The 26,877-nt window shown below is 41.2% G+C and overlaps 2 protein-coding genes and 1 long non-coding RNA gene across 6 annotated transcripts in view; 2 read left to right on the top strand and 1 right to left on the bottom strand.

The window, feature by feature from the left end:
* Positions 1-8,665, top strand: rbbp5 (retinoblastoma binding protein 5). 4 transcript variants are annotated; one of them, XM_027279172.1, is made up of 14 exons: positions 1-190; positions 1,854-1,879; positions 2,071-2,243; positions 2,334-2,474; positions 2,555-2,717; positions 2,842-2,951; positions 3,080-3,199; positions 3,318-3,471; positions 3,563-3,634; positions 3,796-3,913; positions 4,020-4,089; positions 4,246-4,481; positions 4,785-5,009; positions 8,268-8,665. In XM_027279172.1, exons 1-14 carry the CDS (start codon positions 172-174, stop codon positions 8,318-8,320), a joined length of 1,680 nt encoding a protein of 559 aa, XP_027134973.1. In that variant the 5' UTR covers positions 1-171; the 3' UTR covers positions 8,321-8,665. The 4 variants fall into 4 exon arrangements, with proteins under 4 accessions (XP_027134973.1, XP_027134972.1, XP_027134975.1 ...); XM_027279171.1 differs by having other exon boundaries at positions 2-190; positions 8,265-8,665; XM_027279174.1 differs by having other exon boundaries at positions 3-190; positions 4,785-4,862.
* Positions 4,407-12,240, bottom strand: LOC113745835 (uncharacterized). Its single transcript, XR_003462443.1, has 3 exons — positions 12,134-12,240; positions 10,033-10,099; positions 4,407-4,518 (listed from the first exon to the last, which is right to left on the bottom strand). It is a non-coding gene; the product is annotated as an uncharacterized LOC113745835 (long non-coding RNA).
* The window catches only part of ippk (inositol 1,3,4,5,6-pentakisphosphate 2-kinase), a 19,275-nt gene continuing 4,591 nt past the window's right edge, over positions 12,194-26,877 (top strand). Inside the window, exons 1-12 of the mRNA XM_019263918.2 lie at positions 12,194-12,416; positions 16,632-16,691; positions 18,719-18,814; positions 19,956-20,022; positions 22,196-22,314; positions 22,535-22,624; positions 23,080-23,138; positions 23,667-23,739; positions 24,259-24,405; positions 24,515-24,638; positions 25,793-25,928; positions 26,010-26,118. Coding sequence (XP_019119463.1) covers positions 12,336-12,416; positions 16,632-16,691; positions 18,719-18,814; positions 19,956-20,022; positions 22,196-22,314; positions 22,535-22,624; positions 23,080-23,138; positions 23,667-23,739; positions 24,259-24,405; positions 24,515-24,638; positions 25,793-25,928; positions 26,010-26,118 — 1,161 coding nt within the window. The 5' untranslated portion in view covers positions 12,194-12,335. The remainder of the gene's footprint in view (positions 12,417-16,631; positions 16,692-18,718; positions 18,815-19,955; positions 20,023-22,195; positions 22,315-22,534; positions 22,625-23,079; positions 23,139-23,666; positions 23,740-24,258; positions 24,406-24,514; positions 24,639-25,792; positions 25,929-26,009; positions 26,119-26,877) is intronic.

Consider the following 26,877-nt stretch of genomic DNA (forward strand, 5'->3'; position numbering starts at 1 on the left):
CCTTTCATTTAGTTCAGGCATATTCCGGGTCGCGTTGTTTTGGGGTCCTCGTCACCGGAGGCTCGGCGCCAGTTAGCTCGGAGCTAACGTAAACAAACAGGAGGCGAAGTTTGGAGAAATATTCAGAGAAATCAGCTCGTTCAGGAGGTTTGGAGCATCGGCCGCACAGCCATGAACCTCGAGCTGCTCGGTGAGTAACAGGAATATTATTTATTTGTCTCTGATTTCTCTGAATTTATCGGTTTGTGCGTGTTGTGGTTAGCACTGTGCGCTAGCCTCGCGTGCTAACGACAAGAAGCGAATTAAACAGTTAATTAATTAATTTAGGTGATAATTATCAGAGTCAAACTGTTAATTAAGCTTTTTTAATTTAATGTTGCTTCTTCAGGCGAGTTTAAATATCACACACACACACACACACACACACAGGCTAACGTTAGCTCCGACACGCTGTCATATTGTTATGAATGAAACTGTTATTACACGTTATTATATTATTATTATTATTATTATTATTATTATTATTATGATTAAGTGTTCACACTGCTAGTTTTATGTTTTTAGGAGCCACAGCTGGACCATCTGGTGTCAGGTGACAGGAGGAAAAATATAAAATAAACTATATTTATATTCCGGGTTTGATCAGTCTAGATCAGTGGTTCTTAACCTTGTTGGAGGTACCGAACCCTTCTTTAGTAAAAAATAAAATATGATTTTTTTACTGGTGCACAAAAGTCTGTTCCTTTTCTTAGTTTTTATGTCCAGCATCCTCAAAAAACGATTGCTCACAAAGATATGTTGCAACAAATGGTATAAAAATTCCACCGAACCCCTGAGACCGACTCACCGAACCCCTAGGGTTTGATCGAACCCAGGTTAAGAACCACTGAGCTAGATATTTACATTTGGTTTGTATCTGTGGTATTGTGCTTATTTATATTTTCAGAAATAGACTAATACATTTGTGTTTAAACATTTAGCTTTATTGTCAGTGCTGCTGTGTGTACAGGACATACAGAGAATTTAAATTTAGTTTCCTTCTTATCCCAAACATGAAATATAAAATATAAGTAAAAGACATAAAAATCTAAAAATATATACAAGCTAAAAAACATCCGTGCGGCAGTATGGCACAGTGTAAACAGAGTTATTAGTATAAATACAAGTATGACAACATGGACAGGATTTACAGTGAGGTCTATCAAAAATCAAATATGTAACATTTGGCTGTGCACAGTGCAAATTCGGTTTGCAAGTATTTAGAGTCTGTATTCAGTTTAGTTTTTAATCTAGTCCAAGTTTAAAAGCGTAAAGTAAATGTAAGTGTGTTTGTCTTTGTCATCTACAGCTGATCTGTAAAGATCTGTGATCTGTAAATAGATTAAATAAATGATTTATCCCAAATTGGGAAATTACAGTCAAGCTGGGAAATTACAGATACAGGTAAAGATCTGTGATCTGTGCTAATTCAAAAAGTTTATCCCTCATTTGTGATTCTGCTCCAGGAGTAAGTTTCAGGTTGTCTTGTAAATTAAAAACTTTCATATCAGATAAATTAGCTTTTTTTTCCTGGTGAATATTCAACTTAATTCTTTATTAAAGTTTCTAGTTTTACTCTTGGATATACTCCAGCTTTTTAAAAAATAATTTCTGAATATGCTCCTCTTGAAATAAGTCGACTGCTGCTCTTCGAGGAGCCGAATATCATAACATGTTAATTTGAATGAAATAAATATTAGTGGAAGGTTTTACTGTGTCTCTGAGCCAGCTGTCACTTTAGTCAACATGTCCTCTTTGAACACTTTGTTCTTTCTTTGTTGTCTCATCATCTTCTCTTTTCTTAATCCTCCCAGAATCGTTCGGGCAGAACTATCCAGAGGTGAGCCACCAGCTCTTGAAGTAAACATTAAACTGGTAGAAGTCCTGGTTAATATTTGTGCCATTGAAGTTGTTCAAACATTGATACACATGTAGTTTTATCTTTTGATTTAGGTAATCGTATGTCAAGCTACTCCTGTATATCTTCTGTGCTGATGTAACTCTTCATTATGTGTGTGTGTGTGTTGTTAGGAGGCAGATGGCACCCTGGACTGCATCAGCATGGCCCTCACCTGCACCTTCAACCGCTGGGGCACCCTGCTGGCTGTGGGCTGCAACGATGGCCGCATCGTCATCTGGGACTTCCTCACACGGGGCATCGCCAAAATCATCAGCGCACACATTCACCCAGTCTGCTCTTTATGGTGTGTGTGTGTGTTTGGACACTAGTACATCCAGACGCATCCACCTTTTACCGAAATTACAGAGTGCTCTATCTTTGTGTGTGTGTGCAGTTGGAGTCGAGACGGACACAAGCTGGTGAGTGCCTCCACAGACAACATTGTCTCGCAGTGGGACGTCCTCACTGGAGACTGCGACCAGAGGTTTCGCTTCCCCTCACCCATCCTGAAACTGCAGTGCCACCCCAGAGACATGTGAGTGACCTGACGGCATCATCGCGTGTTTAAGTGGCACACCGTGTAGAGCATAGCAAGAAGTTCTGTTGTGTTTTTAGGGACAAGGTGCTGGTGTGTCCCATGAAGTCGGCTCCCGTCCTGCTGACTCTGTCAGACTCCAAACACGTCGTCCTGCCTGTGGACGACGACTCTGACCTGAACGTCGTGGCAGCCTTTGACAGGCGGGGCGAGTACATCTACACTGGCAACGCCAAAGGAAAGGTCAGTCCACGGCGCGATAACATGAGTGAATTTTATAGAGAAGAAACTTCAGTGTTTAAAGGTTTATTCATCGTGGCAGCCTGTTCCTCTTCACCATCATGTCTCCCTCTGTGTGCTGTTGCAGATTCTGGTGTTGAACACAAACACTCAGGAGTTGGTGGCTTCTTTCAGAGTGACAACTGGCACCAGCAACACCACCGCCATCAAATCGATTGAATTTGCTCGCAAGGGCAGGTGAGAAGCAGTGGCAGGATATCTGTCTGTGTCTAAACCTGGATGGACTGACACCATCTACTCTTCAAACACCCCTCGTCTCTAATTCGACCTCTTTTTTCATTCACCCGTCCTGTTTTTTTGTGCAGTTGCTTCCTCATAAACACAGCAGACCGAATCATCAGGGTGTATGACGGCAGGGAGATTCTGACCTGTGGCAGAGACGGTGAACCTGAACCCATGCAGAAACTACAGGACTTGGTCAACAGGTAGGATTACTGTGTGCTGTTTGCTCTTTATTTGAATTTGGCTGTTAAAGGTGTTCAAATATTTATCTGGGAAATTCCTCTGATTCACGTCCTCCACCTGTGCTTTTTCTGTGTCCAGGACTCCGTGGAAGCGCTGCTGTTTCTCCGGCGATGGCGAGTACATCGTGGCCGGTTCAGCCAGGCAGCACGCCCTCTACATCTGGGAGAAGAGCATTGGCAACCTGGTGAAGATCCTGCATGGGACCAGAGGAGAGCTGCTGCTGGATGTGGCTGTAAGGATGCTCGTGATTTTTAAATGATATTCAGATGCTGTGTTGTTCACAATCGGATGATTTACCTGCCTCACCTTTGACCTCTGTGCAGTGGCATCCTGTCCGTCCAATCATCGCCTCCATCTCCAGTGGAGTGGTCTCCATCTGGGCTCAGAACCAAGTGGTAAGTAGACAGTGACAGTACATGAATGAACACGGTCGTAGATGGATTATTTCAGCGTCAGTCTTTTGTGTTTGGCTCAGAACTCTTCCCACATTTGCTGAGTTGATGTAAAAGCGTCACTGTATGACTGATTGATGTGTGAATGTTTGGTTTGTCTGCAGGAAAACTGGAGTGCTTTTGCTCCGGACTTCAAAGAGCTGGATGAGAACGTGGAATACGAGGAGCGAGAGTCTGAATTTGACATTGAGGACGAAGACAAGAGTGAACCCGAGCAGACAGGTAGATCACATTAAGGCGCAGCTACACCAAAACACACACCTGGTCTTTCTCTTTCACTGGTTCTCTGACTGGATGTCTCAGACTTGAACTTGTCCTCCGGTTACAGGTGCAGATGCTGCAGAGGATGAAGAGGTGGATGTCACCACTGTTGACCCCATAGTTGCTTTTTGCAGCAGGTGAGAAAAAAAACATTATACAGCCAAGTAGTTTTTTACACGAATCATCCTGATCTCATCCCTGAATCAACAAAACCTTTTTAGTCTTAAGCATCATAACTGAAAACTACACAAGCTGATCAGTTACTGACTCTTACCTGTGTCTGTGCTCTGCAGCGATGAGGAGCTTGAGGACTATAAGGCCCTCCTGTACCTGCCTATCGCCCCTGAGGTCGAAGATCCAGAGGAAAACCCCTTCGGCCCCCCGCCAGAAGCCTCCGTCCAGGCTGCGGGCCCGGAGGACGCGTTGGCTGGCGGCGAGAAGAAGCAGAGGCAGCCTTCGTCTGAAGGAGGGCCGGCCAAGAAGAAGGCTCGCACCACCACCATTGAACTGCAGGGGGTGCCGAGTGATGGTGAGAGAGCGTAACGTAACATACGAGATGCCAGAGCCTGCAGAAAATTAGAAACAGTCTTGTATAAGAGACGGGCCTGTATTTCCCCTGTGTCTTAATTAATTTAATGTAATTTACAAGTCATGACAGAGTTGGATGAATTGTAATAAAATGTGATAAAGAAATGTTCATGGTCCTCAGAGGTTGAACCCTAAAGACTGAAGTGATCCCGTGACTTTTCTCCTTCCATTACTTTGCACCAAATACCTGTGAAACTAACGACTAACGTACATAAATAACTTGTCTTGTCTCTCTCTCTCACAGAGGTGCACCCCCTACTGGGCGTGAAAGGGGATGGCAAGTCCAAGAAGAAGACAGCAGGCCGGCCCAAAGGTTCCAAAGGTAAAGACAAAGACTTCCCCTTCAGGCCGAAGCCCTACAGGGGCGATCGGCCCTCCTTCCCCGTGGAGGCCCTGGGCAGCTCTGGCCCAGGTGGAGGAGGAGGAGGAGGAGGGATGAAGGGCAGAGCAGAGGGGGGCCTGGCCACAGGTAAGCACGCCACCGCCCCTGCTGCTGCTGAGTCTGGGAGCTCTGCTAGTCCTGCAGCCCTGCTAGTCTGACTGACACCGCCTGTCTCCAAAGACACCTCCCCCCTTCCCTCCCCCCCTTCCCTCCCTGTTTTGCTTCCACCTCACACACCACCCTCCAACCTCCTTTGCAGCTCACTGACAGAGGCCCGCCTGCTGTAAAGCTACAGTCTGGAGGTCAGAAGATCAGCAATGATGAAACACCTGAACTTTAACATTACAGGATATATATTTAGTTTTAATAGTACATGCCTCTTAATCTAGAGGAAGACGACACAGCCTTAAAATATATATTTGGATTCTCTTTCTTACGTGTACGAGAGAATCGCCACTTTCTGTTTTTCCCTGGAGGTAGACGCCCTGCAGAAGCTGTGATTACAGTCAAATGCTTGAGATTCTTACGTTTTCTCAGAAAGAAGTCACTCACTCGCTCACTGAGCTGCAGAAGTTTCCCACGGTTCACTTTCAAAATAAATCGGTAACTTTTAGCATAAGTGAACAAAGTGGAGTGCCAAATCTGTAAACAGAAACTCTGCAGGCTGCTTAACACACACACACACAGGCGTTGATCTTAAATTAGCAGAGCAGAGCGGTGTTCAACATTCGATACAACTGAATTAAAGATGAATTTTTAAAAAAAGCTTCAAAACAATATCCTGAAATAACTCAACGTGGCAGATTAACTCGACTCTCGCAGCAGTAAAAACCACACCAGACTCGCTGCAGCACGAAATGTGTTGATCCGCCACTGAAAATAGTCCCCAGCACACAGAACACTTACAGCCCAGCTGTTTTAATAAATGAATGAGGCTGTTTTATGAAATTAAATTTTATATTTGTCAGCCGTTTTTGAATATTTATGTCTTCAGTAGGAGATAGATAGATAGAGATAGAGATACTTTATTGATCCTGAAGGAAATTAAGGTGCCCAGCAGCATATACATGTAACACATTACACAAAACCAACATATCAGCACAACAACAACAGCAAAAACGCATAGCACATACACACATTGCACATGACCTGCATACATACATACATTCACTCAACTGTCTTTAAAAAACACCAGGTAGTAAAATGTCATAAAAATAGAAAAATGTCATACTAATAAAATGCCTGTCATGGTAATGAATAAATAAATAAATATTAGTGCAAAACAAGGTAATGATTGGGGGTGGGGATGTGGTGCACAGTTTTGAGAAAGAGATAAGAGAGGTAAGCGAAGAGAAACACGTTACTTTACTAGTTATTGCACAGTAATGATTCAGTAATTGTCCGATGAATTAATAATTAATAGATGATGAGCTTGGGACTCCAACTCGCTGTTTGTTTTAAGTCTTTTCATGGGATTTGTTTAACAACTGTAGCGACCATCTATCAATTGAAACAGGCTGCAGAGAGGCTCAGCAGGCTCTCACTGTGACTGTGTTTATTTAAAGAATGTGGCATAAAGTAGCTGACGAGACAGAAAATATTCAAGCTATTTGTCCAAGTGAACAGGCGAAATAAGATGAAACCAGACAACCTGCGGCAATTTTAAGAACTGATGGTGATCCAGAGAACGCGTGCGATCAAACCAAGTAAACAACACAAACTGTTTGCACGTTTTGGCTCCTGCAGTAACTTATTCTAATAAAATGTTACCACATAACAGCAGAATAATAAGATTGTGTAGCTGTGTGATATCCCTCCCAGACTGTGTCTTCATGGCGGTATAACCTCGGCTAACCTCAGCCTCACTCAGACTAATTTGCCGTCATTGGAACTTCTCGGTGAAGTTGGACTGTAGTTGGCAGGTGGGTGTTGACGTGGCTAACGGTGGGATGGTGCGGCTTGTTTCCCTGCGGGCTAGCTGGCTAGTCTGCATCTACTTCCTGCTTGGCCTTTGACCCTCCTGCTCCCACTCCCACCTCGCTCCTTGGGCTTGTCGTGTGACGTGAACGTTTGTCTGTTAGCAGCGCTGCTCAGATCTTGTCCTGTCTGTGTGTGTGCGTCGGAGAGAGACGGTGGGTCGACAGTGTACGCAGCCAGTGTTAATGTCTCATCTTATTATGAACGTCCAACACTAACAGCTACAGATGAGGTCAGCATTAAAGAAACAGACTCGTCAATCATTTTCATAATTAGATTTTAGATGTTCAAAAAGCCTTCAGACGAAATTTATCAGGTGAGACAGAACAGGTATTTCCACCTTCCTCCATCATTTTAATCCAGCTGTTATAAGCTTCCAGTATTTATTTATTTATTTGTGTTGGCTATATATTTATCTTAAAAATAAAAGCAACAAACGACGAGTTCAGTGTAATTGTACAATTACAAGATTCATGTAGCGATTGGGATTTCTTATTCTTAACTTGACATGTAATGAAACTATAATCTAATGTTGATAAACTAAGTACTTTTTCATAAGAATAGCACTTTCCTCTTATGGTAAGTTTCTTGTAATTTCACTTTTTCTCACAAAATCTCAGAAGATTTTGACTTTTCTCATCAACCTGGTTGAGTTTCATAAAATCGTTTAAGATGTTTTTGTAAAACTCTGAGTATTCACATATTTTCATGTGTAATATGACTTTTCTTCTTTTCTTGAAATATCACAACTGAGTTTTCATAATCTCAGGACTTTTCTCATAAAAATACTTCTTGTTGTCCTCATGAAACCTTTAACCTCATAATATTAGACTTTTTATTGTGCACGACTTATAAACTCTGACTTCATTTGAATCTTTATTATTATATCATATTAGAGTTTCTTTAAATGATGACTTTCTCCAAATGATATTATTTATTTTCATGTTATGACTGTATTCACTTGTAACGTGACTTCATTTCTCAAAATATAACTTAAGACTTTTAACCTAAAAAGTAGTATGTTCCTCTTGAGGAGGAAATCCTGTAAAGTTTCTTCTCGTAATATGACTTTTTATCATTATCTGACCTTTTTCTCGTAAAACTTTTAGTCTCATAATATTACGCTATGACAGTTTCTTGCAATAAAACTCTTGTAATATATATTTTATTATATTTAAATATTGTAAAATTATGACACTTTCTTTCTTCTCATAATCTTTGGACTTTTTTACTTTTCTTGTCTTTCTTATAAACATAACTTAGTTTTTTTTTTACATAACATTACAATACCTCCTCAAAATACTGAATAACTAATAATCTGATGTGTCCGTGATGTGTGTGTCTGACACTGTCTTTGTTCCTCAGCAGGGAGTCTGGTCGCACAGGCGTACAAACAACACGACATTGGAGGGATGGACTGATTGACTGCTCTGTACAGTTACGAAGAGTCACCAACAGGCTCAAACAAAGAGACACAAAGCCCGATGTCACGAACAGACTGTGTGAGCGAGCAGTCTGTTTGATGTGCAGACTGTTTCCTCTTTCAACCAGAGCACAGCGTCAACCGCCTCAGCCCGGACGACCCGCTGGAGCCGACAAAGAGAGCGTGAAGCCGCCGAGTCGTCACAGTAGAGATCACACGTCCTCTGTCTCTGTAGGATCCATCATGTATAGAACACCCGTGTCCTGATAGTGTGTCTGTGTGTGTGTGTGTGTCGTCTTTCTCGTTGTTTTTATACGTATTAAAACATTTTTTGGTTTATAAATAACGAGCTGCTGTGTCGTTCATGACAGACGATGGATCTCTGAGGCAGATATTGATTTTAAAAAACTGGACGAAGAATCTTTGATAGACTTTAAAGACCCCACACTGAGGAAATTCACTACAGCAGCTCACAATACACGCAGTGTGAGGACATGAAGTCATGCTGGTGTTAAAGAGGAGGAGGACCTGTGGTAGAGCTCCTTCTTACATGGTGGGAGTAGCAGTCTGTCGCTGAAGGAGCTGTTTAAGGCTCCCACAATCACATCTCCTGCACGTGACTGTGAGCGACAGGAGCTGTTAATGACGGATGTCAGCTTAAAAACTGCAGTTCCTCAAACGTCCATGTGAGGCAAAAAAACATGAAGCTGGTCTGAGTGCACTGCTGGTGTTTCCTGAATCTCAATGACAAAAACCCCCTCAGACTGCACTGTGAGCCGTTCTCAAGAGAAACGACAAATAAGAACAAATTTTAAGGGGATCAGAGAAACCTGAACAGTGTGTTGAATTAATGATGATAGGAGCCTGAACTTCAGTTTCTACAGTCAAAAGTTAAATAGATCGATGCACAGAGACGAGAGTTCATAACTATGTTTAGTGTCTTCATATCAAAGATAACTTGATTTACATTAAAGGAACAGTCCAACATTTTGGGTAATACACGCATTTTCTTTCTTGCAGATGAGATGATTAATACGCCTCTCGTATCTCTCAAGCTGATATTAAATATCTCATTCATTATATCAAAAAAAATATGCATGTTGAGCTGTTGTAGCCTTTTACTACTTCGTGAGTCAGTCTCCATAAGTCCCCATGTTAGACAGCAGAAATAAACATGTTTACAGCCTGGTACAAAAAACAGTTTTGGTCTCTGTAGCTAATTTCCCCGACTTAACAGCAGGTCGGAAGAAGCAGGACCACCAAGATGCTCTTCAGAAACCTGTGTCCATTCTTTATACTGTCAGTGAGTTTCTCCTACGTGCTTGGAAAGGAGGGTGAGGCGAGTGGTACTCAGTTGTTGCCATTTGCATCCTCACTGCTACAAGATGCCACTAAATCCTACACACACTGGGAGGTTAAAACATGTATTTAAAGCAGACTCACTTCCTAATAAATGGTGTTTCACTCTTATTTTTACAGTTTTATTCACTTTTTGGAAGTTTTGTACAATTCTTAAACTTTTTATTGAACTAAACTGAGACACAGAGCGGCAGCTGTACTTTTCCTTCCCTGCTGAGGCATTATCTCAGTATGTATTATTACTCATTACTCATTAATCACATGACACTGTACGTTTCCACTCATGGCTGCTCTCACGTCATCTGTCACGCTGTTCCACGGACCCACCTGTCCAACCCTGTTGGTACTCACCCTGACCAATCACAGCGGAGGAGGCGGGACGTCAGCGGGATAGCGGGACAGAGAGTGGTCCATCAACCTGTCAATCAACCAGCCAGTCAAACTGGATACAGTTAACCTGAGTAAAACCGGAAACAGGTAGAAAAATAAAAGCCTTTTTGTAGGACTCATAAAACTATGACTTTATCTGTATATTATGATTTTTTTTTACTTGTAATATAACTGTATCTTCATAATCGTAGGACTTTTTGAAATAAGAATAGAATATTCCTCTTGAGATTAATTATTTTTAATAATAGAAGTCTCTTCTCATATTATGACAAAAGTTTGTTTTCGAAAACTGATAAAACTGTCTCATATTATTCTATGACTCTTTTGTAAGACATTTTATTGTGATATGACTCTCTCCTAATAAAACTTTATTCACATATTATGACCGATGATTCTTATTATCCTAATATAATGTATTGAAGTCATGACTTTCTCCTTATAATGTCTTTTCTCATAAAAAGAGCACTTTATCCTTGTAATTACTTGTACTAACTTTTCTTTTAATAGGTTTCTTCTCCTGATATGCCTTTTTAGTTATAAATCTGACATTTTCTTCTCATAAAACTTATTAGTCTCATATTTTATTATGACTTTTTTTTAATATTCGTAGTTATGACTTTATTCTTGTAACATTCTGGTTATGACTTTATGTGATTTCATTTTTTTTGGTTAAATTAAGACTTTGCTCTCATTATATAAAAAATAAACGTAATTTTAACTTTATCCTTTTAAATCTCACATTTTTGTAAGACAGTTTATTGTGATATGACCTAATACATCTTTATTCACATATTATGACTTTATCCTTGTAATATTATGTCTTCTCTCATAAAAGGAGCACTTTCCTCTTGCAATTACTTGTAATAACCTTTCTCCTTATGAGATTATGACTTTTTTCTTAGAATATCACACTTTAATTCTCATAATTATCATATTTGAGACTTTGCTCTCATAATATAGCAAACTTAAACGTAATTTTAAGTTTATCCTTTTAAATCTCACATTTTTGTAAGACAGTTTATTGTGATATGACTTTGTCCTAATAAAACTTTAATCTTTATTCACATATTATGACTTTATCCTTGTAATATTATGTCTTCTCTCATAAAAGGAGCACTTTCCTCTTGCAATTACTTGTAATAACCTTTCTTTTAAGGTTCTTCTCATGATAAGACTTTTTTTTAATGATACGTTATAAATCTGACATTTTTTCCCCTCATAAAACCAGTCTCATATCTTATTCTCTAGAAATTATCCACATAAACTTTCTCCTTATGATATTATGACCTTTTTATAGAATATTATGTCTTTTCTCATAAAAAGAGCACTTTCTTCTTGTAATTACTTGTAATAAACTTTCTCCTTATGATATTATGACTTTTTTCTTAGAATATCACACTTTTATTCTCATAATTATCAAATTTGAGACTTTGCTCTCATAATATAAAAAAAATAAACGTAATTAAAATTGTATTATCTTAAACTCACATATTTGTAAGACAGTTTATTCTGATATGACCTAATAAAACTTTAATCTTTATTCACATATTATGACTTTATCCTTGTAATATTATGTCTTTTCTCATAAAAAGAAAACTTTCCTCTTGTAATTACTTGTAATAAACTTTCTCTTTATGATATTATGACTTTTTTCTTAGAATATCACACTTTTATTCACATAATTATCAAATTTGAGACTTTGCTCTCATAATATAAAAAAATAAACGTAATTTAAATCTTATTATCTTAAATCTCACATTTGTGTAAGACAGTTGTGATATGACTTTGTCCTAATAAAACTTTAATCTTTATTCACATATTATGACTTTATCCATGTAATATTTTGTCTTTTCTCATAAAAAGCACTTTCCTCTTGTAATTACTTGTAATAAACTTTCTCCTTATGATATTATGACTTTTTTTTTTTTTTTTTAGAATATCACTTTTATTCTCATAATTATCAAATTTGAAAATTTACTCTCATAATATAACAAACTTAAACGTAATTGTAACTTTATTCTTGTAACTCTTTCGCCTCATTGATCAGGAACAACTGGCTCACCTCCTGACGGTGCTTTTATTCTGAAGTCCGGGCCGGATGTGGTCGGTGTCAGTGAGCCGGGCCGGGCAGCAGCAGGATCGGTCGGTCCTGTAGTTCTTATAAATTACTGCTAGCAGCCAGAACCAGCAGTCAGGGGGGAGTAGTTTGTATGTTACCGTGCCGCCGTGTGTGACTCTGAGCTCGGCTTGTCGTCGTCGGTGTGATGGACGTGGACAAAATGGAGGAGAAGGACTGGAAGTACCACGGGGAGGGAAACAAGAGCCTGGTGCTGTCCCACGTACAGGTGAGCGGCTAGGCTAACGCGGAGCTAAGTCCGAGAGTTAATGTCGCTTTTAAATAAAAACAGGGGACACCTGACACTTTTTCTGCCGGTAAACACGCGACGGAAACTTTAAATAAACAAACTCATGAGTTAAAACGTGAAACGTGAACTCGTTTATTTAATTAATCATCGTTAACGTTCGCCTAGCTCAGCCGGCTCGCTGCTAGCCCAACGGCTGAGTTTCATGTGAGTCCGAGTAACGGACAGAAAAGGTGAAAACACCTGAAACAACACCTGAAACATCACGGGGTAACACAGGTGTGTGTTCGGGGAAGGAGCCGGGCTGACTGGAGGGTGTTAAGCCAGAAAATGTGCACTATAACCGGGCTGATGGGAGCTAATGTAGCCGTTAGCACCTCCCTACAGGTTTCCATCCAGCTGCCGGTTGAAGTGAACTCCTCCCCGGGTTTAACCCGCCTGCTGGCTCCGTTAGGTCCACTTACAGGCTGACCCAGGCCGTGCCGTGCCGGGTAAACACGAGGACTGAAACATCACAGCAGCTGCTTTAATCAGGATCACTGTCAGGGTATTTTTGGAGGGTTGTGATTGAATATCAACACCTGTCACTTTAGTCCTGGATGTTTTCAGCTGATGAACCAGCTCCTAACCACACTGAAAGTATGTAAAGGAGGTTTTTAAGGAACAAAACCCAAAGAAAGCCTGCAGGTGTTTGGATAAGATGACCCTAAACAAATAGCCTGAACATCTGCAGCCACATCAGGACACATTTTACAGCACACACACATGAAGATAATCAATTAAAAACACAAATAAACCAGAGGTGGAGGCGACAGGAGGGGGTCGCTCGATGCTGCTGAAGTGGAGATGACTGGGTGGGGTTCAGATATCTCAACACCACATCTGATGAGAGACGAGGAGTGTGTGAAACCATCGGGTGTTACAGTCTAAACATACAACTAAAAAAAACCCATGATGCCAAGAATAAAATGAAACGAAAGAGAGGCACGATTTCCCCTATATGTGTCATATACAATTATTTCTGATATGCAAATTAGATTCAATCTTATTACCAGTGCAGGAAGCTGCTGCAGAATGCAAAGAAGCAGCAAACTGCAGCATAACACAACATAACATAACACAACATATAAGATAAGATAATACTTTATTGATCCCACATCGGGGAAATTCACTTATTACAGCAGCGAAAAATAGAAACCAAGGAGGGAAAACACAGTGTACATGTTTACAAAAAAGTACTAGAGTATAAGAGTATAATATAATGTAATGTGAGTATAATATGCAGTTTTAAGAATGTGTAACATAAGCGTAACACATGGGAATGTTGAGTTATGAAGCATTAACATTCACGATGTAAAGTTTAAAAACTATAAAAAATAAAAATATAAACTCCTGCTGAACAGATCTAATCTTTACAAAAGGTGGGAGAAGTTACCTACATTATTATTTCCCCTAACAGCTGTTCGGCCTCTCCGTCATATAGACTTAGACAAATAAATACGTGACATCATCTTTACCTAGGAGCGACCTCTCCTAAGCCCTAAAGAAAGCACGCTGTCACGCCCTGCATGCATCAAACTGCACTTTACTCACCGGTCACATCATTTCACATAAACCCGGACTTAGTATGACTGTTCTTTAAAATTGGAGCATGAAAGCTGCTACTCAAGCACAAGTCGGGTGACGCTCCTTCAAAGTCATTCATAAAACACTCATAGATCCAGCCCTGCCCATCGCACGTCTCTGTAATTAACCTGCTCAGTGCAAACGATGCAGTGATGACGCTGCTGCTGTTTTGTAAGAAAAGACATCATGTACTTTTAAAAAAAATTTTGGGACAGTGAAAGCAGTGATGAGGATGAATTTATGTCATTTGTTGTGAAGTTGCGTTGAAGGTAAATAAATGCAGCTTGGTGCGTTCCACGTTTAGCCAATCAGGGTGTGACGATGCTCGACTCACTGCAGACTTAATTTTATCAGTCACAAACTCTGATCTTCTTTTTGCTCTTTAATTTCGAGCATTATGGATCCAAGCTCGAGTGAATATTAACTAACCACATTTTAACGAGGGCGAGTAACCTGGAGAGTTTTCGCCTGCAGGCTTCAGTTTGTTGTCTTTACTTTGTAGCCTCCTGTGTACACACATCCTCATTATTAAAGAGGCTTTTGTTTGTCTGTCAGATCACTTTCTCCAAGTAAATATTTTTTTAAATGTTTGTTTGGAAACCTGTTTTCACCGAGCAGAAGGCGTCGTCAATGTAAACACAAGCAAACATACAAGAACAGTGAATAAAACAAGGTCTAAACTCGACAGAATTCAGTTGGATTCAGTGATTTAATTGATCAGAAACTGACTAAACATTTGCTGTGTGACGTCGCAGACAGATATTATGGATGGACAGTATGGATGAAATCTATTCAGACTTGCGACATCAGTCCTCCTCATCCAGTTGCAACATCAGCCACAGCGTTCCAATACAGCTGAGATAATGTCAACCCCAGCACAACAAATGTGTCTGGTATCTGCCGGCGTCATTGCCCAACCCTAACCCAGCGGTTCAGTCACTTCACCCCCGACAGGTTTGATTATGTAAGAGGGGAATGTCGCTGGAGCCGTGAAACCTTTCACATAATCATAACTCTTGTAGTATTATTGTTGCACTGTGGAAACCTGTCCCTGCTTACAGCCTGGATACTCTAAGTCTGGGTTTAAAAGTTAGATCTGCTCTGGAGAATTTGCGTTTTATTTACACGCGTGTTAAACAGGAACTATTACCGTGACAGACAGCAGAGTAGCAGGATGAATGAAGATATAATTGCATGTAAAAAAACAAAAAAACATCCTCATTTAAAATGATTTATGTCTGAATTAGGTTGTTTCCACCACTGAACAAGATTCGAGCTGTAAAGAAATAAACTCTCCTCACTGCAGCATCTGTCGCAGAAAAGCGTTTCACTAGTACACCAAAAATAATCGAGGCGTTGTTCCAAAGTTCAGGTTAGGAGAGACATTTAAATGTAATATTTACTGAGCTGCTGCATATAAATGTGGATTATTTCTCTCACATTAACCAGGTTAGAAGAACCCTGCACGACCTGCTACATCAGGTTTCTTCTAGACCACTGCATACGTCTCCTGATATGTGCTCCGTCAACATATACGCAGTCGCATCCAAGTGCTGACAGACGGCGTCTCCGCTGTGTATCTGACAGTCAACATATAGTGTGTATTCTGACAATAAGAAAGACGCTTGCCCCAACTCGCAGTGTGGTGGAAGATAAAGAAGCTCGATGGCCCCACGCAAGTTTTTGAGTCTGAGTCACCTCAGAAGTTACAGAATACACTTAATGTTCCTGTTTTAACCGTGGGAAAACTCACACGGTTAAAACAGGAACACATGAACGGGAGGATTTGCTGCCTTTTTCTTTTTTAAAGCACTTTGGACTTCATTGTGACGGCATTTCTCACTGTTTTCTACATCTACAAACCAATCAATCAATCCAATAATCATTAGCAGTAACCACTACGTTGCTGCAGTCACAGCCACGTTACAGGAGTCGTCTGTAATGTGGCTAGAAAAGTATGACGGTTACTGAAGGGCGGGGTGTTGCTTCCCATTTCCAGTCTTTATGCTGAGCTTACTTTCAGTCAGAAAGCAAATAAAATGTAATATTCTGTCATAAAACGTATTACACATCCTCTTAATTTGGATAGGAAAGTAGAAAAATACCCTAAACATTCCCCTAGAACTTTGTCTGTGGTTGAACTGGTCACAGTTGGTGAAGGTTGACGTTTTTTTTTTAAGGGTCACAGCTCTTAATTAGACTTTGTTTAGTAGGTAAAGATGTGCCGGATGTTGTGTTCACTGTTGTTCTTCAACGTGAAGTTATGTGAAACGCCACTGACCACAGATAAACGCAGACACCAGCAGAAACTCTGAGCTGGTTTAAAAACTGTGCAGCGATAGTCAACCAAAGAGTTACGGTGCAGTTACTGACAGTCATACGGTGCATGCAGCGTGCAGAGCCAACACAAAACAAAACACGTTTTGTGGAGAGTGTCTCATGAAGTCGGCCTGTTTAATTTATTTAATTTGCCAACAGCAGATTGTTTCTCTCACTGGATGAGTTTTGTGTGCAGCCGTCAGTCATGATCTGTCTTAACGTAGCCTCTCTTCTCTTCTTCTGTTCTTGCAGCTTTCCAGAGTTTTGCGCCTGCTCAAGTATCCTGCAGAAGACTCTGAAAACCCCCCACAGGTAAGTGTGTGTGTGTGTGTGTGTGTGTGTGTGTCTCAGGAGTTTCTGAGGCCTCGCCTCAAAATATGAGAACCAACTCAGAAAATATCAGTTTCACGGTTTTACAGTGTTACACAACTTTACCCGTCTTAAAGCAACCGACTGTAAATCCACCACCTCTCCCTGTGTCGATTCAAGCATGAAGGAGAAACTACAGTCACCGTGAAAAACTCCAATAGTCCTACGTAGAGTCACAGTTTGTTTTGTCCCTTCTGGGAAACATGGAGGACTCTGTGGAAGAGGACCCGCTCCCTCTGTGGATATAAAACAAAAACATCACAACTCTTATTTTTAAGTGATTAAAAACATAGTTATGAATATTATATTTAATGTCAATAGATACCCTTAAATGTTACACACTGGACTTTTTTAATAACACTAATTCAGTAGAATTTAACACCATAAGCACCCAAATTGTGGCTACATTGTTCCAGTAAAATGAAGTCCTAGATATTAAATGTTCATCTGTAGTTGTCCCAGTAAGATTTGTTCCTAAAGTGAACTGAAGTATCTAATCACAACACATGTTTAAGCTACGCTTGAGTTGGAAATGATGTTGCCAGAACGTCTTCCCCTCCCATCTTAATGTTTAATTTTGAAAGTCTTCAGATCGCAGCACCCAGTCCAGCAGAATATTTACTTCTCAGTACATGATCAATTCAAAATGAGCGAGACCCGATTACGGGAACTGCTGTGAACTCCTCCCGAGGTCAGCGTGGACGAATTTTGAAAGAGCAACGGCCAGTTGGGAAACTCCATCACTCAGCAAGTCAAGGGCAGACTTCAGTGTTTTATAGGCCGGCCTCTGCTTTGCTGCAGTCCAGCCATGAACCCTGAAGCCAGACACGACAGAGCGAGTGAGTGGTCACACCCAGGTTTCTGTTATTGCTACACCGGAAACAGAAACATCAGTGGACGATCCCACACAGGCGTTAAACTGGTTTTATATAAATAAAGCAGCCGTGCTATTGTAAACGTCTGTCAAGGCTGATCTATGAATGAGAAGAGAAAACATTGGATGCTTTAGATGAGCTTTCAGCTCGGCTTCGCCCCTGTTAGCAGGATTATAATAGAAACTACATGTAGTGTAATGGTTCGGTGCAGCAGCACAGAGCTTCACTGAGCCGCAGCTCTGCTCATTGTCAGCGGATCAGCTGCGGATCTCACATCCTGGTCAGATTAAAGGCTCGAAGGCACAGTCCCTGATTCAAATGTTCGACCCGCCTCACCTCACCTCACCTCACCCTGACATTCAAATTTACCTGGAACTGCTCATCAGCTGCCATCGCTCGGAAACACAAACACAAGATCTGAGATCTGCTTCGCTCACCAGGCAAAACAAGAGATGGGAATCTATGAGAAGGAAGTTGATTTACTGTTGATACAAGGAGCTTAAGTTATTAATGTTTCCTGATGCAGTTAAAGTTTTATTTATAGAAGTTTTAGGCACATTTGCATTTCTAATTAATCTCTAACTCAAATAACCTTAAAGAAGTTTGAGTGTTTTGAAGGATAAATTCATTTTTCTCTCAGGAGAAGTCTCATCTATATCTTAACTTAAAGGGTTAAACCCTGTTTCACAAAGATAACGTGGTTGCCGTAGTAACATTAAACACACATGGGGGCAACTGTTGTTCAGCCTCTCAAAACCTGAACTTCTGGATTAAAAAACACCTCCTGATCACTGAGCCCGTATGGACAAAATATACATTTGTTGAAGCGTGGTTGGTGTCTGCAAAACTCTTGAGTGGCCGGGTCGATGAACAGCAGAACAATTTGAGACGGTGAATTGTCGATTTGTGGGAGAGGGGCGAAGTCTGTCTGACGTCTGGAAAGATGCAACAAGCAGACAGAGTTAGATCATCATGTTTGGTTTAATGAAGCCAAATAACAGAGAGAGAGAGAGAGAGAGAGAGAGAGAGGACAAATACCTCGAGCGCTCCGTCAACATTGGATGAGAACAGGATGTTTGTGTGTTTGTCCTTCAGACGGTGGAGCAAGCCTTCAGGCAGATCCAGAACATTGTTGACTTCAGCTCCAACGTGATGAGCAGCCTGCTGGGAGAGAAGTTCATCCACAGCGGGGTAAGACACAGTTTGCTGTCGTTGTGTTTAAGTTTTTATCTTACATAAACATTAAAAGAGCTCTCAGCATTGTTTTTCTTTATTCTGCACATTCGGCTTCCTCGTCAAAACCTGGTGCCTACGTTACCCACAATGCAAATCAACTGCTGACAATTTGGGTGTGGTTGCAGCTAAGCCTCTCACCTCAAACAGATGAGAAAAGGAGGCTACATAAACTTAGTAAACTCACTTCTTCTTTTGAACTCCACACCACCAGATTTTTTCATTTTCAAACTTGTAGACTTCAGCTACAACCAACGCCGACTCGAGTGACGTCAGAAGTTGATTTGTCAGATTTTAAAGCACTGTGATGTGAACCCGGGCCTGAAAACCTTCTCTCCTTTTCCCGGTTGGTCTAAAGCACTTTTGAGAGAAAAGTTACACAATGAGACAAAATCAGATTTTAATAATTTAGAAAAAAATATGTAACACATCAGCGGAGTGTATGAGGACACACCGCTGTTCCCATTTCCCATTATCAATGTGCAACAACCCAGAAAAGCTTCATCACTTTGACTTAAACTGATTAATCTCCTGTCTGAGCGACACAGTTACAGTCGGCTGCAGGCACAGACACTCGGTGTGTGTTTGTTTACCATTTGAGCGGCAGCATTTCTTTACATTTCATCAGCACTTCATTATACTGTAAGAATCTGAACATATTCTCGGAGGACTGATGTAACCCACGCTGTCAACAGTGTGGAGGTGTATTGTGTCGGATTATACGCTCCCATTAGTGCTCGGTGATAAACACACAGAAACAATGAGTTACAGTGTCGAAGTCTGGAGGGTTTTAGCACATGAACACTCACTCCCCGGATCAGATGGTGCCTAAATTTAGATTTAAGTCTAAAGCTGGAAAATTTAGAGCACGGTCAGAAATCACAGGTTCATAACACAAGGCGTTACTAAATCTTTACAACTTGTTTGATTAATACGATTGTTGTTATGTGTATAATCCGCAGGATGGTGTGTGTGTGTGTGTTTACTGAAGCTGTGTGATGATGATGGGCACGCTGCCAGCAGATCTGCTTTACATACGTTAGATAACAGAAGTATAGACCGGCTCTGTTCACACTAAACGCTTCATTCTTCTCTACAGGAAGTCGTCAAACTGCCGCTGGAGTTTGTGCGGCAGCTCTCCATCAGAGTTCAACATCAGAGACCAGGTAAAATGTTTTTTTATATTATCAGTCCTGTGGCTAATCTAAAATTGAGCCACCTGTAACAGCACTCACCTCCTGCATAACTTTAAGCCTTAATATAATGTGAACAGGTGAGTTGTATATAATTCACCCTCAGTACAGTTGTCATGAACGGGGAAATTAGCTACAGAGACCAAAACTGTTTTGTTGAACCAGGCTGTAAACATGTTTATTTCTGCTGTCTAACATGGGGACTTATGGAGACTGACTCACTTCTGACTTCACTTTTGCCTCAAAGTAATAAAAGGCTACAACAGCTCAACATGCATATATTTTTTTGAGATATTTAATATCAGCTTGAGAGATACGAGAGGCGTATTAATCATCTCATCTGTGCAAGAAAGAAAATGCGTGTATTACCCAAAATGTTGGACTATTCCTTTAATGTAAATCAAGTTATCTTTGATATGAAGACACTAAACATGTTAGTTATGAACTCTCGTCTCTGTGCATCAATCTATTTAACTTTTGACTGTAGAAACTGAAGTTCAGGCTCCTATCATCATTAATTCAACACACTGTTCAGGTTTCTCTGATCCCCTTAAAATTTGTTCTTATTTGTCGTTTCTCTTGAGAACGGCTCACAGTGCAGTCTGAGGGGATTTTTGTCATTGAGATTCAGGAAACACCAGCAGTGCACTCAGACCAGCTTCATGTTTTTTTTTGTTTGTTTTTACCACAAAACATCTCAGGAATTTATGAACTCGTGTTGGCTGCAACTCAAGCATCCAAATGTTGGAGAAAGTCTGAACATGGAGTTTGCAGTCCATCAGAGAAAGTCTGAGTGTGCTCTGGCCCCGTCGCCCCCCCTTACATTATTATTGACACTGCTCGGCAAATTCAGTATTAATACAACAAGCTGTCTCATCATTGCCTTTTTAATGGGCTCTTATTTTGAAGGGACTCTTATTTTGAAAGACTTTTGTCTTGTCTGTGTGTATCTGGTCTGTCTGTGTTTGTGTCTGCGAGAGAGAAGGATAAAATGCCCGACATTAAAAATGTAGTGTTGATAGTCATTGATATCATACAGAGACTTCAACAAAGTTGAACAAAATCTCTAAATGAAGCCCCTTCGTGAAAGTGGCCAAAAAATGCCAAAAAGGTGCCGCAAACCAAAAGCTGAAATGACCATCAGCATCCTCGTCTCGTGGACCATGTCCTTGCAGATTTTCAGGCGAAAACTGTATAAACTTTGGCCTCGGGAGTTAGAGAAAGCACCGGTGCTCCCTGCTCCTTCTGGAAATTTCTCTTCTCAAATTAACATGGCGGTCTATGGGGCAGTGGGTGTGTGTTGCTGGCGCATCTTTGTGTCCGACCCCAAAACTATAAAGCTGACATCTTCAGCAGTGTTATCACTGCGAGCGCCTCGAATTTTTCTATGTTTTGAGAGGTGATCATGTCTGTAGAGTGACATTTGTGGCCTCGATCGCGGTTGTTGGCGATTTATCGGCAAAATGCTTAGAAAAGTCATAGCAGTCGATTCCTGGTCGAGCCGCGTTTTGCACAAACACATTTTTGTGTTTGTGCGACAAAAACTGCAGGAGGAGAGCGAGCCAAAAAAGGGCATAATACTACTACTACTAAAATACACCCTGGCGTGTATAACGGCAACTAAAATGTGAAGACTATAAGTAATTTATTCTTTTTCAAAACAAAGTTAATTGGCAAATATTAATGTTTCAGAAAAAAAAGCCAATATTTGAAGTCCAAACTCCCTCAAATGAGAAAATTTGCAGCTTTTCTTTGTCTTAAGTTAAATTAGATCATGAAACAAGATGAGAAAGGTTAAATCTGGGCAGCTAGACTTAGATCTCACCCAAGAGGCTTCTTCAACTCTGACTGACTGGTAGGGGAAGATTTGTATAGCTTGGGCAGGATGGTTGACCAGGCCACTGCTTCCACTTGGTCTACAACAAAATCCCCAGATTAAACTGTTCTCGGAGATAAATGACCCGGGTGGCTGAGAACCCTTTATTAATTATAGCAGATGCACCTGCAGATGAATTGATGATAAAAGTAATTGGTTGGTAGAGTTTATATAAACAGAATATAAACTGACCGTCTCATCTAAATATAGCAACATTCGAGTTTACGTACACGTGAACTTAAAAACGTCCCGTCTCTCTGTTTGTGTCAGCCTGGCGCTGTGATAAAGTGATGGACATCTACAGCGGCTGTGCTCTCTGTCTGCCCAACCTGACATCGCCAGTCCTCCACCAGCCAACACACACTCCTCCACTCTGCATTGAGATCAAGGTACACACACACACACACACTCTCACACACACACACACACACACACACAGTCATGGGTTCTTCTTATTTTCCTCCTGGAGTCTTTGCCTGTGAATCACTCGTCATCTAGACAAACTGAGCAAAAAACAACAAGTCACATGAGTGTCACTGTGTGTTTATTTATGTATGTGTGTGTGTGTTACTCAACTGCTGTTCTCTTGTGTGTGTGTTGTGTTTTTAGCCTAAATGTGGCTTCCTGCCATCCTCCAAACACGTCAGCAAAGACATCAAAACCAAAGTGTGCCGCTTCTGCATGCACCAACACTACAAGGTAACAGCGACCACCACACCGCTGCACAAATACGAGTACACTACAACTTTAGTACGACTAGAGGTGCTGATCTTTAGGAGTTAGCAGTTTGATCTGGAGCGAACATTTTACTGCATATGAAAGTAAAAAAATTGAGTTTATGGATGTAAAAATAACACGTTGGCTTCATCTCTCCGCCGCTTCTCATTTTTAGCTTTTGTGAACAGCTCTCACAGTTTCACAAACGTCGCTGGCGGCGGATTATATCAACAATTAATGAACTTTAATTCTGTCAGTAACTTGACGACAGACCAAAACCAAACTCGTATTTTCACTCAACACCTTCTGTATTTAGATCTAGTAGCAGATCCAGCACAGCCTGCAGCTGTTACTTTAATGCATCAGATACATGTTTGATTGACACTCATATTAAAAGACGTGGGGTCAAACTGTTTCTGTCTGTGACGTTCTTTCAGGTGGCGAGTGGGAAGTGGAGAAGACGCAGTCTGTACTGTCCTCTGGACCTGTTCTCAGGGTGAGCTACTACGTTTACCATCAACACTACTGCGTTTACTTTGGGTGTACTACAATAAGGCGATCTCACATGTGCCGTTTATCAACTCCTAGAGTCATATTTCTTTCACACAACAGTTCTACGAGCGCGGTTTATTAGTGAACGGTAATAAATCACAACAGATCGTGGTTTGTTTGTTTGATGTCTGCCAACACAAATAGTTCTGTAATTGTCCCTGTGAACTGCTGCCAAACATTCTCCTGAACAGCAGGTTGGAAACTTTTACATGTTACCACAGGTCACTTTGCGTCATGCACGTTCTTTTGTTTTCATTTATTGTGCAACCACTGAAATTAGAGTCTACTGACAGTTCAGCATTGGTGGAACATTGGTGAATCAAACACATGACAGGCGGTCAATCAATCAACAGTGTTTTAATTTAGTGTACAACACTAATTCAGCTCTTACGTCAGTGAGAAATCAGTTCACGTCTCTCCTCGCTGGTCGCCTGGCACTAAAATATTCCCTGTGCTCACTTGTGTCGTTCAGGAACAGACAGAGAATGCACTTTGCCATCAGACACCTGATAGAGGAACCTCAGAACAACTTCAAAATCTTCAAGGTGAGACAAATTTAATTAATACTTTTAAGTGTTTTTGCTTGCTGTAATCATTTCTCCAGGTTTAAACTGGACGTGACAAGCGTCAGTCTTCATACAGTACATGTTATTTATCGGTCGCTGTTGTTCTCTCGTCTCTACGGGCTGCAAAGAGATCCCCCTTCAGATACCTCCTCCTTCAAATCAACTAGAGATCTTAGCACAAAATGCTCGGCATGGAAACACTGCTGTGGATTTTGTACTAAAACTTTGGAATATGCCGACTTGTTTTGTCTAACTCAGACTGCTGGAGCCTCGGGTTAGTTTCAGATAAACTGTGTGTACTTAACAAGGACGTGGCAGAGCTCGGTCATCAGTCAGGAGCTCCACATTTAGTTAGTGACTGGTGATTCAGTGAAAATGAGTTTGTATACACACTAGATCTCCAGTGTGAACAATAGAAACAAACCTTTTCAATGTACATCTGGGCTGAAATGAAAACCATATGATTGATTTATTATTGTGTGTGTGTGTGTGTTTCAGGGCGGTCAGTGTATTTACAGCAGTAAGGAGGGCAGTGACGACTCGTTGGACCTGAACTCTCTGCTGCATCATCTCAGACCGTACTTCCTGTACGGAAACAACCGAATCAACACGACCAGCAAAGCTGTCCTCAACGACTTCATCCAGGTAAAACCAACAAACACACACATGTCCACAACTGTAAGACTGTGCTACCGCGTTGTCACTGAATGTGTCTGTGGTGAAGCCTCATGGGAAAGTGTGTGTGTGTGTGCAGGTCCTGGTGAACGCCCTGCTGAGTGGTGGTGGAGGAGGAGATGGAGGGATGGTGACGGAGAGACAAGGAGAAGGACGGAGCTTCTGTGAAGCAAGTCTTTTCAACAAGGAGCGGATCCGACACGGTCAGAACCTGTTTCCTGTTTTCACTGAAACATTTCACAGCTACAACATCAAACATTATTAGCACTAATTTAGTGTCTGAGACATTTGAAGACCTCAAATTAGACTCGGGGAATGTTTGGACATTTTTTATAGAAAAAGTGTTTAATTAAGAAAGTAATCTGCAGATTCATCAGTATTTAAATTACCTTCAGCTCTCGTCTCTAAATAGGAGCAGTTACCGTCCAGCGTCTGTTCCCCTTCTGACAGAAAAGCAGAACAGATGTGTCAGATTTACAGCGCTCTATTTACAGAGTATGACCGATATGGAATATCATCATGTACATAACTGTTTTCATTGGTGTCCACCGTGTTTCCGAACACTTGCTCATTAGTGGAACTTATTGTGGCTAACGCCAGCACAGAGGGAGTAAGACACACACATAAACACACCAAACCGATTGTTTTGTTGTCACACTGAACTCTGTAGTTTCTGTCTCGTCTTGTCGGTCTTACAAAGGTTTTTCTTGTGCAGCCTCCTTCGGAAAGAAGCGTTTATTTATTTATTTCCGCTCACAACATCTGAATCTGTCGTGTGAATGTGTGAAACTAAAACAACATGACTGAGATATTAAATATTCTTTCTGACTTTAAGTTAAAGTGTAACTAATCCCTCAATAAACACGTTTTTTCTTTTTACAGATTTAAACCAATGTTCACGGCTGTTTAGTACAGCTGTTGATCGATTCAGGTCCATATCTCTCTAGTTTGGTACAAATTATTTAAAGACACATTGCTACCTCCTGATTTCTGGAGGCAGCTTTCGCCACCAACTAACCTCGACATTTTAAAGACAAGAAGAAGAGAACAGGGTCAGAATCAGTTTAATCACCAAGTACAGGTGAACCAGGACTCGGCCTTGGTGTTGAAAGCAAAGATGGTGTTTATATGTTGCAGACTGGAGTGTTTAAGTTACTTTGTTTGACAGTTACTGTCTGTGGGAAGAAGGAAGGTGACGAGTAGTTCTTGTTTGCAGAGCTCTTGAGAAGAGAAAGTAGCTGGGTTGGGTGGAGTCCGCCATGATTTCCCTCGCCCTCTAATTCACTTGTTAGTCTGAAGAAACGACGATCCTCCTCTAAATATCTCTAAACTTTACTGTGTGTGTGTGTGTGTGCAGGCTCTCAGGGTTTACCCAGCGACAGCGTGTTGTTCAGGATTCTTCAGACTCAGATGTTGGACACGCAGGACATCGAAGGACTTTACCCTTTGTACCACCGAGTGGAGCAACACCTGCAGGACTTCCCTAAAGAGAGGTAACACAGAGTCACTTCATCGAAGTCTGTGTAGATAAATCTCATCCATCGATCACTTATGCGTCACTTCCTATCTGTCAGTGTCAGAACCCGTCTTCAGATAGACGGTCCGTACGACGAGGCCTTCCTGGAGAAGCTGCAGAAATGTCCGACTGAAGACGACGGCTCAGTGGAGTTCGCTGTTGCCAAGGTTAGTCCAAAACTGATTTTCCAGAGAGCTGGAAACTCATGCCCGGTTCTGTTTGATGGTTCAGGTTTCCCGCTGTAACATTTATTCTAATGTCAGCTGAGCGTTAAACACAAAAATCAGATTGACTGAAAATAAAACAAAGGTATAACGACTTGACTGAAACAGGCTGAACAGCTCCACCAGACACGGCTGCATGTGGCTGGTGGAGCTGTTCAACCTGTTTTAGTCAGTCCTTAAGATTCCACCAGAAGTGCCGCAGCACGTTTAAGAATACAGCGACCAGCTTCAAGCAGCACAGAGCAGAAACGACAAGAATCTGGTGTATTTCTGAAACGAAACTCCCCCAGGCAGCGTTTAACTCAGTTGGTAGAGCAGCCGCCCCATGTGCGAACGCTCAGTCCTTGATGCGGAAGCCCAGGGTTCGAATCCGACCTGTGTCATTCCCCGTCTCTCTCTCTCCACATTCCTGTCACTCTTCAGCTGTCTCTGTCAAAATAAAGCTTGAAAAGGCCAAAAATAATCTTAAACCAAACAAAACACCCTGTACAGACTCACAATCATAAAAACAGACAGAAGGGAAACTATAACTACTATATTTACTTGTGGTAAAGACACACAAACAACAGAAAATGACCAAAGTGTGGTGGGCAAAACACTTCTGATATGAAGCTGTGTGGTGAACGGACCATAACAGCGTTTTGGCTCAGTTGTATCGGGTGTAAGATCATGACCAAGTCATGCAGCGACATCGCCATCGAG

This window comes from Larimichthys crocea, chromosome VI (assembly GCF_000972845.2).
Source record: "Larimichthys crocea isolate SSNF chromosome VI, L_crocea_2.0, whole genome shotgun sequence".
Lineage (NCBI taxonomy): Eukaryota > Metazoa > Chordata > Actinopteri > Sciaenidae > Larimichthys > Larimichthys crocea.

Excerpts from the sequence above, each read along its gene's own strand:
- rbbp5 (XM_027279171.1), top strand. Across the intron at positions 2,244-2,333 it reads CACCCAGTCTGCTCTTTATG|TTGGAGTCGAGACGGACACA; the intron begins GTGTGTGTGTGT and ends GTGTGTGTGCAG. Across the intron at positions 4,090-4,245 it reads ATAGTTGCTTTTTGCAGCAG|CGATGAGGAGCTTGAGGACT; the intron begins GTGAGAAAAAAA and ends TGTGCTCTGCAG.